The sequence below is a fragment of the Schistocerca cancellata genome, chromosome 7 (assembly GCF_023864275.1).
Source record: "Schistocerca cancellata isolate TAMUIC-IGC-003103 chromosome 7, iqSchCanc2.1, whole genome shotgun sequence".
NCBI lineage: Eukaryota > Metazoa > Arthropoda > Insecta > Orthoptera > Acrididae > Schistocerca > Schistocerca cancellata.
The window spans coordinates 246,478,581-246,491,545 of NC_064632.1; the positions used below are offsets into that span (position 1 = coordinate 246,478,581).

The window sequence follows — 12,965 nt, forward strand, 5'->3', positions numbered from 1 at the left end:
TTCTAGCGATCGCCATCAAATTCGGTGTCACTATTGCTCATTAGTTTCTTTTACAAGCTGCCAGCAGGCTGCTGTGGGAGGAAGTGGAGCTCGTCTTAGCAGCCAAAGCGCTGCGAGCTCATGGTCAGCCTTCGTTCCCCGCATACCTCCGTACAGTAAAAGTGTGCGAATAGTACAGATGCAGGGGACAAACCCTGTCACGACATTTCGTCATATGCAGAGGTTGGAGGAGTAGCAGAAAGGAATACGCAATAGCTCGTAAAATCGGCAATTTTTTCCTACATAATCATTACATACTATTATGCAAAAATGTATGTGCAAGTTTTAACAAATTTCCCAGTAAAGGATGAGGATGGGGGAGAGAGTGGTGAGAAATGCATGTTTGAATATTGGGGGGGGGAGGGGGCGAGGCCCCTACTTTTAACTATTTGGGGGGGCGCACAAAGTACCTTGCCCCCCCCCCCCCCCCCCAAGTCGGCGCCACTGGTCATGCCCCTCATCGAAAAGAGTGTTCATAGTTTTGCCATGTTTCCACATGCTGTATGTAATACATGCATTTAAATGTGTAGTGCAAGTTTCATGTACTTTTAACATTGTTGCTTAGACCTTGATAATCATTATTTTGTCGACCAAGCCATGCATTTTCTCCATATTCGAATAAGCAGCAGGCTACACAGTATATTGCATCTAGACTAGCGGAACAGCATATCCAGAATCGGTCAATTTTGTGACCTGTTTTAGCATAATTACAATATTAATCGCAGCTAAATGATGTTTTGGTTTTAGCGTCTAAAAGGACAAGGCTGTGTGGATTGCATGGCCTGCTATTTATGATTTTTTAGTTTGATTTCTTCATTACCTTGGAATCATCCACTGTCAGTGGTAAAAGATGCAATTTGCTGATTATCTTGAAGTTGAGAAGAACAATTTGTCGGTGGCGAATCGGCATCTATTGCTGATGGTCCTTTTACAAATTGTGTACTACCAGAATTTCACAGCTGGTATCGTGTCCTCTGTGAACTTGCAAGCTGTCATAATCTTCCCTCGTTTCGTTTTTGCCACTTGCGGTTTCAACTGTGAGATCGTCAGACTGTAGTTTATGGGAGAAACTTCAATTATCTAGTATTCTGTTTTTAATGCAAAAGAAAACGAACGCGAAAGCTCGGAAGCACTGTGTGTATTAATTCAGTCACTACAGAAATGACATACTTACTTTTTTCTTTCTTTTGTTTAGCATCTCTAGAGTACCAATCTCTCCACTCTCAAAACTTTTCCAGATAATTTCTGATGATCACAGTGCTAACCCACAATAGCAGGGACAAAATTACAAGCAAACAATTTTGTAAGACTTATTATCAGTTTTCTTACTCATACTTCAGACTGAATGGTTAGACGAATAGTGTAACTGTTTGTAGAAAAAGTTACAAGTAAGTGGATTGTGATTTACGATGTACAAAGTTGACCAAACATGCGACGTCTGCTCAAAAAATTCCGGAACTTTGTCCACAAAATTTTTCTACGCTTACCTTTTACTTATTGTGCATGGTCTCCTCCGAAATACTCTCCTCCGCAATTAATACACCGCTCGCAACGCCGTTTCCGCTACCAGTAGCAGTCTTCGTACGCCGTCTGCGAATTATCTTTTATCTTTTCTATCGTTGAAAATCTTCGTCCTTTCAACAGGGGTTACAACTTTGTAAATAAAAAAATACGCAGAGGCCACGTCTAGAAAGCACGGAGGTGAGGTAGCACAGTGTTTTCGTTTCTTGTGCAATTGTCTCGCACCAACAGGGGTGAATGTATGGGTGCGTTATCGTGGTGCATGAGCCATGAATTGTCACATTTTAGGCCGTTTCCTGCTCACATTTTCTCGCAGGCTTCGAAACACGTCCCGATGGTACCATCGATTAACGGTTTTTCCCTGTGACTCCAATTAATTATGAACGAAGCCTTCAAAGTCAAAGAAAACTATCAGCATGGATTTGACATTCGACCTAACCTGATGAGCTTTTCTTTGGTCTTGGAGAACCTTTCCCGACCCATTGTGAGGACTGAACCTTGATCTCAACACCATAACCATAGACCCACGTCTCATCACCAATTACAGTTCTCTTAAGGAACACCTCTTTCTCATTTGCGTGATCCAGAAGCTCTTCACAGATGGTGAGGCGCTCTTTCTGGTCTTGACTCATGAGCCGTGTGATGAACTTGGCAGCAGCACGATGCACTCCAAGATGCTGTGTCGGAATTTCATATCATGATCCAACTGAAATGTTACATTCTTCCGTAATCTCTCGGACTGTCTGCCTTCGATTGGCACGCACAGTTTCTTTGACGTTCCTGACATGAGGATCGTCGGTAGACGTCGCAGGGTGTCCTGAATGATGGTCATCCTTAACTTCCGTCTGGGCATTTTTAAACCATGTGAACCATTCGTAACACCGAGTACGGCTTAAGCACCCACCACCACAACTTCCCGCATCGTTTGGTGTGTCTCTGTGAAGGTTTTCTAATGTTTCACGCAAAATTTAATGCAGACGCGTTGCTCCTCTAACTCTGTCATCCCGAAATTCGCAAACTGCACTACACAACGTTCTACTCCATACATCACTGAACAATAACTACACTACTGGCCATTAAAATTGCTACACCACGAAGATGACGCGCTACAGACGCGAAATTTAACCGACAGGAAGAAGATGCTGTGATATGCAAATGATTAGCTTTTCAGAGCATTCACACAAGGTTGGCACAGGTGCCGACACCATCAACGTGCTAACATGAGGAAAGATTCCAACCGATTTCTCATACAAAAAACAGCAGTTGACCGGCGTTGCCAGGTGAAAAGTTGTTGTGATGCCTCGTGTAAGGAGGAGAAATGCGTACCACCACGTTTCCGACTTTGATAAAGGTCAGATTGTAGCCTATCGCGATTGCGGTTTATCGTATCGCGACATTGCTGCTCGCGTTGGTCTAGATCCAATGACTGTTAGCAGAATATGGAATCGTTGCTGCATCCCAACGGCCTCGTATCACTAGCAGTCGAGATGACAGGCATCTTATCCGCATGGAAGTAACGGATCGTGCAGCCACGTCTCGATCACTGAGTCTACAGGTGGGGACGTTTGCAAGACAACAACCATCTGCACGAACAGTTCGACGACGTTTGCACCAGCATGGACTATCAGCTCGGAGACCTTGGCTGCGGTTACGCTTGACGCTGCATCACAGACAGGAGTGCCTGCGATGGTGTACGCAACGACGAACCTGGGTGCACGAATGGCAAAACGTCATTTTTTCGGATGAATCCAGGTTCTGTTTACAGCATCATGATGGTCGCATCAGTATTTGGCACCATCGCGGTGGACGCACATTGGAAGCGTATATTCGTCATAGCCGTACTGGCGTTCACCCGGCGTGATGGTATGCGGTGCCATTGGTCACATGTCTCGGTCACCTCTTGTTCGCATTGACGGCACTCTGAACAGTGGACGTTACATTTCAGATGTGTCACGACCCGTGGCTTTACCCTTCATTCGATCCCTGCGAAACCCTAAATTTCAGCAGGATAATGCACGACCGCATATTGCAGGTCCTCGTCGGGCCTTTCTGGATACAGAAAATGTTCGACTGCTGCCCTGGCCAGCACAATCTCCAGATCTCTCACCAATTGAAAACGCCTGGTCAATGGTGGCCGAGCAACTGGCTCGTCACAATATGCCAGTCACTACTCCTGATGAACTGTGGTTTCGTGTTGATGCTGCATGGGCAGCTGTACCTGTACACGCTATCCAAGCTCTGTTTGACTCAAAATTCCCAGGCGTATCAAGGCCGTTATTACGGCCAGAGGTGGTTGTTCTGGGTACTGATTTCTCAGGATCTATGCACCCAAAGTGCGTGAAAATGTAATCACATGTCAGTTCAAGAATAATATATTTGTCCAATAAATACCCGTTTATCATCTGCATTTCTTCTTGGTGCTGCAGTTTTAATGGCCAGTAGTGTAATAGATGTACGACAGTGGGTCTTCCGGCAGTCACACATTAAACACAGGCGTGTTCAGGGCTGTCAACCGCATTTCGTTCCAGCACACCATTGGCGCGAAATTACGAATGTTCCGGAATTTTTTGAACAGGCCTCGTTGTTGTTGTTGTGGTCTTCAGTCCTCAGACTCTTTTGATGCAGCTCTCCGTGCTACCCTATCCTGTGCAAGTTTCTTCCTCTCCCAGTACCTAATGCAACCTACATCCCTCTGAATCTGCTTAGTGTATTCATCTCTTGGTCTTCCTCTACGATTTTTACCCTCCACGCTGCCCTCCAATGCTAAATTTGTGATCCCTTAATACCTCAGAACATGTCCTACCAACCGGTCCCTTCTTCTCGTCAACTTGTGCCACAAACTCCTCCCCAATTCTATTCAATACCTCCTCATTAGTTATGTGATCTACCAATCTAAGCGAAGCATTCTTCTGTAGCACCACATTTCGAAAGCTTCTATTCTCTTCCTGTCCAAACTATTTATCGTCCATGTTTCACTTCCATACATGGCTACACTCCATACGAATACTTTCAGAAACGACTTCCTCACACTTAAATCTACACTCGATGTTAACAAATTTCTCTTCTTCAGAAACGCTTTCCTTCCCATTGCCAGTCTACATTTTATATCTTCTCTACTTCGACCATCATCAGTTATTTTGCTCCCCAAATAGCAAAACTCATTTACTACTTTAAGTGTCTCATTTCGTAATCTAATTCCCTCAGCATCGCCCGACTTAATTCGACTAGATTCCATTATCCTTGTTTTGCTTTTGTTGATGTTCATCTTATATCCTCCTTTCAAGACACTGTCCATTCCGTTCAACTGCTCTTCCAAGTCCTTTGCTGTCTCTGACAGAATTACAATGTCATCGGCGATCCTCTAAGTTTTTATTTCTTCTCCATGGGTTTTAATACCTACTCCGAATATTTCTTTTGTTTCCTTTACTGCTTGCTCAATATACAGATTGAATAACATCGGGGAGAGGCTATAATCCTGTCTCACTCCCTTCCCAACCACTGCTTCCCTTTGATGTTCCTCCACTCTTATAACTGCCATCTGGTTCTGTACAAATTGTAAATAGCCTTTCGCTCCCTGTATTTTACCCTTACGACCTTTAGAATTTGAAAGAGAGTATTCCAGTCAACATTGTCAAAAGCTTTCTCTAAGTGTACAAATGCTAGAAACGAATTTTTGCCTGTCCTTAATCTAGATTCTGAGATAAGTCGTAGGGTCAGTATTGCCTCACGTGTTCCAATATTTCTACGGATTCCAAACTCATCTTCCCTGAGGTCGGCTTCTACCAGTTTTTCCATTCGTCTGTAAATGATTCGTGTTAGTATTTTGCAGCTGTGACTTATTAAATTGATAGTTCGGTAATTTTCACATCTGTCAACAATATAACAAGAAATTACTCTAAACTGTGCTCTCGTGGGTTAGCAGTTTCTTCCGCCGACCCTTTCAGTTGGTAGTAGCGGCGTCGTTTTTGAGCACTGATGGCAGAGCTTTGCAAACTTCTTGACATCCAGTGCGTGCTGATTACTCAAAGGCGAGCCCCCCGGACACTTGTCTGTCTACGTTGTGTGTGTGCCCGCAGCACTCGCAGCCGGTGGGTCCCCTGGGCGAGTACAACGCGACGCAGTTCGCGCCGCCCTGCCCGCCGGCCTTCAGCTGGTCCAACGACTGGTTCACCGACCCCGACCCGGAAGTTCTCGCCAACCTGCGGCAGCCCGCAGAGGACGAGGACCAAGAGGACTGCCTCTTCCTCAACGTCTTCACGCCCACGGTGAGTGCGCCGCTGTGTGCGAACAGACTCGCCTGCAGGCTTTGTAGCAAACTAGTCGAAAACAAAAACGTACAGCCCGAAGAAATCACAGACTTACTATCTAAATAAAAACTTGACCGCGCATTGGCGCTACTGTCGCGTCCCCACATCGAACGTGATAGAAGTCGCCATTTGCAGGGAAACAGTGCGTAAACATGGTTCGTTCGTGTGCTGCCTTTAATTGTAACAGTATAATGGAAGCAAAGACGAAGACGGAGACAATGTTATATTTCACAGGTCAGTCATTTCTGGCTGTTTGTTACTTTCTGTTACTTGTATATAGTATTTTCATGGAGAAATAAAACATCATGAGTGTTTGTTTTTGTTTAGGTTTCCCCTTACAAATGATTTTCTAAATCGGAAATGGATAGTTGCTACTCGGAGAGAGAACTTCCAACCGACAGCAAATTATTTGAAACTTCCTGGAAGATTAAAACTGTGTGCCCGACCGAGGCACGAACTCCGGACCTTTGCCTTTCGCGGGCAAGTGCTCTACCAGGAGCAGGATAGCTTCTGTAAAGTTTTCAAGGTAGGAGACGAGATACTGGCAGAAGTAAAGCTGTGAGGACCGGGCGTGAGTCGTGCTTCGATAGCTCAGATGGTAGAGCACTTGCCCGCGAAAGGCAAACGTCCCGAGTTCGAGTCTCGGTCGGGCACACAGTTTTAATCTGCCAGGAAGTTTCATATCAGCGTACACGCCGCTGCAGAGTGAAAATCTCATTCAGCAAATTATTTGCTGTGCCCTCTTCATTTTGAAGAGAATTGTTACATGGAAAATTATGTAAATAGATGTCAACTGAAGGACGATGCTATACCGACAGTATTTAGATTTCCAACTCATTTGAAAAAGTATAGTGTCCTGGAAATCGTGCAATATAGGCCTAGGTTAAATAGTGTGGAAATACTGTCAGTGTGTATAATTTTGAACATTCGTTTTCCAGATTACCAAGGCAATCAAATATATATTAAGTATGAATCAGTGGTATAATTGCGTTTATATACTTAACATGTGTTGTCAGGTGGTGATTATACTTCGTAAGTGGTCAAATATTTGATCAAATGATGCAAACTCAACCACTTTCAGAGGTGTTACCAGTGTTAAAAACTAATGTGCGAATGAAATTCCAACGGAATTTAAAGTGATATGGGCTATTACAATTAATCATACCAAAATTCGAGTGTAGATAATGCTGTGCTAAACAAAAGTAAGCGTGGAAAATGTACACAGTAATCGGCAAAAAGCAAACAGGACCTGACAGGAAAATTACGTGAATTAAATAATAATCGTACTGTCTGCTACTTTAAAAGTTTCATTTAATTATCAAATGCAAATAACTCGATGTAAACTCGCTCCACCTTGTCAGGAAAGATCCTTACATTCTTAAATTTCGCGTCTCTGTGCAGACGTGTTTCGGAAATAAGGAAACTTCATTCATTTAAGTATACTTCTAAAATGGACTCGAATACTCAGTGCTTTTTTAAACAAACATGCGTTTAATTTGTGCTTCAATTTGCTCTTGTTGCGTCTCATGTACTTCAAATCACAACCCCAGTACTAAGGATTCATCCCTGCAAATGGCGGCGATCAGCTGCTTCAGTTGGGTGACAGTGGCCTCGCTTCTCCGCTACGGCGTGGTAGGGGCTTGGAAGAAATGGTCCGCTTGAACGAAGTTCCAGGTAGCACGCTATATCACACGATCGCGCACCTACTGCTATTTGCACGAAGGCTGATACTTCACAGAGCCGCAGAACTGCTAAAGCGTCTTAACAAATCTCTATTTGCAATACGAATTGTGTCAGACATATGGGATATAAAAATGAAAAATCTGGCATACTATGCTTACTTTCATTCCATAATGTCATATGTGATTATTTTTTTGGGGCAATTCATCAAGCCAAGCTAAAGTTTTTCGGGCACAAAAACGTGCAGTAAGAGTTATATGTGGTGTGAACTCAAGAACATCCTGCAGAAGCCTGTTTAGGGAACTAGGGATACTAACTACTGCTTCCCAATATATTTATTCCTTAATGAAATTTGTCATTAAAAACGTATCACTTTTTCAAACCAACAGCTCAATTCATGGAATCAATACTAGAAATAAGAATAATCTTCACAAGGATTTAAAGTCACTTAGTCTTGTACAAAAAGGTGTGCATTATTCAGGAACACACACTTTCAATAACTTGCCAGCAGCCATAAAAAGCTTAACAACCAATGAAATTCAGTTTAAGAGAAGGCCAACTCCTTCTACTCCATTGATGAATTTCTCAGTAGAACCAACTGATAACTTCTGCACAATTTCAGTGCAGTAATGTGTTCATTGTAAACAAGTGCGTGTGTGTGCGTGTCTATGTGCGTGTGTAAGTACAATCTAACTTCTGCACCTGTTCAGTGCAGTATGTGTTCATTGTAAATAAGTATTTAGTGGTTGTATTACACGTTTATTACCTTATAAATAAATAAAAAACTTTTTTATTTTAAATTCAGTGCATTAGTATTTGTAAAACAATTCTTTCATATAGCATTCATTGAAAAATGACGACCATGCCACTTGGGACCTGTGGAATGGTACATTAACTTATTTGTTTGAGTTGTAAATATTTGTCATATGTTGTCCTTTTTCTGACTTGTTCTTTATCCTGGAGGACCTCCTCACTACGGAACAATTGGAATGAAAGTAAATCTAATCTAATCTAATCAATACAAGACTCTTCCAAATCTAAACAGGAAAGATTCCTGGCTTACGCTATCCGTCCTCATCCGAAGAGAAACTTATTAAATGAATTTATTTTTGTTTTCTTATTCAACTCGATCAGATTACGGCCTTCAGGCACTCTCTTTCATCAGAGCGGGGTTTTACATGTACTGTATGCTTTACATCATAGTTACTTAAGAACTGACAATAACTGTAATATAACAAACAGTTTTTTTAGTTTACTCATTTTGAGCCGCGAGGGACGATCTGTGATGACAGATTAGAGAAGATAAACTCGTTTGCCAGGATCGCTAATAATAACTTTTATTCTACAAAACCGGTTTCGGTAATCAATGTCACCATTTTCAGAGCTCGACATACAGGATGTTCCATATTGCTTGAAATAGCAGTAAGAGGCTTGTGAATATAGACTTTCGCAGTATGTGCTGCTGATAGAAAGCTCTCGGGTTTGCAGCCGGGTGGCAGTATTATAAAATTGCGATGGTGGTCGGAAGACGGCTTCTGGAAAAATCGAACATAAGAACCGTCTTTCGACCATCGTCGAAGACGAAAAAGTGGATTGGCTCTGCGATGGACCCATTTAAACTCAACGTACGAGGAACTATTTACAGCATCTCCTGCGAATGCAGTCAACAGTACATTGGAAAAATGCAGTGATGTGCACCTAAGAGCCAGAGAAACTGGTACACCTGCTTAAAGTCGTGTAGGATCCCTGCGAGCACGCAGAAGTGCCGCAACACAACGACGCATGTACTCGACGTCTGAAGTAGCGCCTGTTTACATATCTCTGTATTTCAAAACGCATGCCTATATCAGTTTCTTTGGCGCTTCAGTGTATTTCTAAATGCTGCGCGGAACATATGCATATGCGACTGCAACATATGGAGAAATCGGCGATAGCAAATAACAGCATCAAGGAAGACCAAACATTTGACTTCGATAACACCAAGGTGCTCTGTCAAGCAGCCAGCTATTGGGACAGCGTCATAAAATAGTCCATCGAAATTTGGATTCACAAGAATCTTGTAAACAGAGACGAAGGTTACCAACTGAGTGCGTCATGGAATCCAGCGAAAGCGGCAATTCGTTCGAAGCGCACTCACCACCATCCTTTCGCGAAACAGGGCCGGAATGCTCTGACAGAGATGCGAACGGAGCGCCCGCTACCCCCACCACCTCGACTTCACCCCCCTCGCTTCCCGCCCACCGTGCCCGCCGGCCGATACGTACACAGCCTCCTGAAACCGGGTGGCGGGGGGCACACCTCAATATAAGTAGCACGGCGTCTGGCAAAATCTCGACACTTCGCTAGAAGATGATGAGTATGTCACTCGTCGAAACGTCGCGGTTTTATAATACTGCCACGGTGCTGGAAACCCGAGAGCCTTTCATCAGCAGTAAGAGTAGTCTTTCTCATGAATTCGCAGGTACGAAACTCTTACGGCATAAGACAGACGTATGTGATGAAAAACTGTGTATATAATTGTTTTAATTTTGACATGCCGATGCATCAGTGGTCTAGTTTGTTATGTCGCTGCCAATTCACGAGAAAGAGTATTCTTACTGCTATTGTAAGAAAGATGCAATACTCTGGCTGTCGAGATCTGAAGACGGTGACATTGATTACCGAAACCGGTTATCGAGAATAAAGGTTCAGCTATCTTGGCAAAGAAGTTTATCTTCTCTAATATAATAAACAGTAATAAAAACGGGAATAAGAGAAGGAGATAGGGTGTCTCCAATTACATTTCAACTATGTTCTTGAGAAACGGCGGCAAACAGAAATCAATCCTCAAAATTGGCCAATCAACCACTTTAGGCAGAGGCAAGTTATCTATAGATTGCCTAGCAGTGGCAGACTATGAAGCAATATTAACTCGCGACATTTCATCAATACAAAATCGGACTGAACACTTTAAAGAAACTGCAGAAAAAGTTGGTCTCCAGACATTTCTCGAAAAGACAGAGTACGTGACTTGTGTATTAAAAAAAAAAAAAAAAAAAACGCTCGGCGAAACCATTCTGGAAAATGAAATCGAAACAAAAGCAAACGAAATTGGGTGCCAAAAGATGGAAACTGCAATCCGACCTATCGAGAATATCCACAAAGAGAAATATATCTCCAAGCACGCCAGAGTAAGACATTACAATACAGTAATTAAGCCATAATGCTCTACAGAATGGTTCACATGGCTCTGAGCACTATGGGACTTAACTTCTGAGGTCATCAGTCCCCTAGAACTGAAAACTACTTAAACCTAACTGACCTAAGGACATCACACACATCCATGCCCGAGACAGGATTCGAACCTGCGACCGTAGCGGTCGTGCGGTTCCAGACTGTACCGCCTAGAACTGCTCGGCCACCCCGCACAGCGAACATGAACAATACGGACTGAGAAGTAATCAGGAAAACAAACAGTACTCAAATATTCACAGAAACGTTAGATTCTATCGGCACAGTAAAAGAAAAGGTCAAAAGGGACGAACTTTTTATCTTTTGGTAGGGCATGGAGGGAACTGGCGGTTTCTGGCACACTGCAGCTAAGTGCTCAGCCCATTCGGGCTAATGAGCCTAGAATGTTCGACCAGAACGGATTGGCTTTTGGACGGATTGAGCTTTACCCTTATATTCTCTGCCCATTCTGGTAGTGCACACAGGTTACAATGAAATTCGCGATAGCTATCTTCAAGTTAAAAATAGTTTTACATGAGGTCGTCAATATACATGTGGTATTTGCAAGTTTCATGTAGTACCATCACCAATGTGTTATTTACCAGATGCTAATTTTGTTTAGGTTGCCGAGGATTCAAACAGTGCAATTAATTAAATGTAGTTTTAGGAAGAGCTGTCACATCTACATCATACTCCGCAAACCATCTAATGTTGTGTGTCGGAGGGTACTTTCGGTACCACTATCTGATGTCTCCAACCCTGTTCCACTCGCGAAAATTGCGTGGGAAGAGTGATAGTCGGTAAGCCTCCGCCTTGGCTCTAATTTCTCGAATTTTTTCCTCGCGGTCAGTACGCGAGATAAATGTGGGGAGACGGTAATATGTTGCCCGACTCCTCTTCATAAGTGCTGTCCCTAAATTGAAATAGTAAATCTCTCCATGTTGCACAACGCCTCCTTTGTAACGTCTGCCAGTCGAGTTTGTTTAGCATCTCCGTAACGCTCTCTCTCCAGCTAAACGATCCCGTGACGAAGCCCGCCGCTTTTCTTTGGATCTTCTCTATCTCATCTATCAGCCCTATCGGATAGGGATCCCAGATAGATGAACAATACTGAAGAATCGGGAGAACAAGCGCCTTATAAGCCACTTATTTCGTGGATGAGTTACATTTCCTAAAGATTCTTCCTATGAATCTGAGTCTGGTGTCTGCTTTTCCCACTATCTGTTTTACGTGGTCATTCCACTTAAGGTCGCTCTGGATAGTTACGCCTAGATATTTTACGGCAGACGCTGTCTCCAGCTGTTTGTCATCAATAGTGTAGCTGTACAGTAATGGATTTCTTTTACTATGTATGCGCAAAATGTTACATTTATTTACGTTCAGGGACAACTGCCAGAGCCTGCACCATTCATCAATTCTCTGCAGGTCGTTCGCAAATTCTTACTATCTTCTGGCGTTGCTACTTTGGTATAGACAACTGCATCATCTACGAATAGCCTTAAAGAGCATCCGACGCTTTCTGATACATAATTTACATACTCGTATATTGTAAACATCAACAGTCCTATCACACTTCCCTGTGGAACTCCGGATATTGCCTTTACCTCTGTCGATTTAGTTACATTAAGAGCGACGTGTTGAGTTCTATCTGCAAGAAAGTATTGAATCCAATCGCAAGTCTGCTCCGATACTCCGTAAGCTCGTACTTTTTTCATTAAATGGCTGTGCGGGTTTTTTCATTAAACGGCAATGCGGGACGGTGTCAAATGCCTTACCGAAATCAAGGAACACGGCATCAACCTGAACGCCGTTGTCCGCTACGCTGTGGATGTCATGGAGGAACAGAGCGATCTGAGTTTCGCAGGATCTCTGTTTCCGGAATCCATGTTGATATTTATAGAGGAGATGGTAATTTTCCAAAAAGTCATAATTCTCGAGCATAAAACATGTTCCATAATTCTACAACAGATTGGCGTCAACGATATAGGTCTATAATTGTGTTGATCTGTCTTAAGGGCTTTCTTAAAAACGAGAATGACCTGCGGGTTTTTCCAGTCGTCAGGTACCTTTCGTTGCTCAAGCGATCTACGATAAATTATTGCTAGAAGGGGAGCAAGTTCCGTCGCATAATCTTCATAGAATCTTATAGGTATCGCCTTTCCACTACTAAGAGACTATAGCTGTTTTTCAATTCTGTGATCGATTATC

The 12,965-nt window shown here is 43.0% G+C and overlaps 1 protein-coding gene across 1 annotated transcript in view; it reads left to right on the forward strand.

The window, feature by feature from the left end:
- Positions 1 to 12,965, forward strand: part of LOC126091923 (cholinesterase 1-like) — a 379,556-nt gene that overhangs the window by 261,456 nt on the left and 105,135 nt on the right. Inside the window, exon 3 of the mRNA XM_049907243.1 lies at positions 5,637 to 5,825. Within this exon, the coding sequence (XP_049763200.1) occupies positions 5,637 to 5,825 (189 nt within the window). The remainder of the gene's footprint in view (positions 1 to 5,636; positions 5,826 to 12,965) is intronic.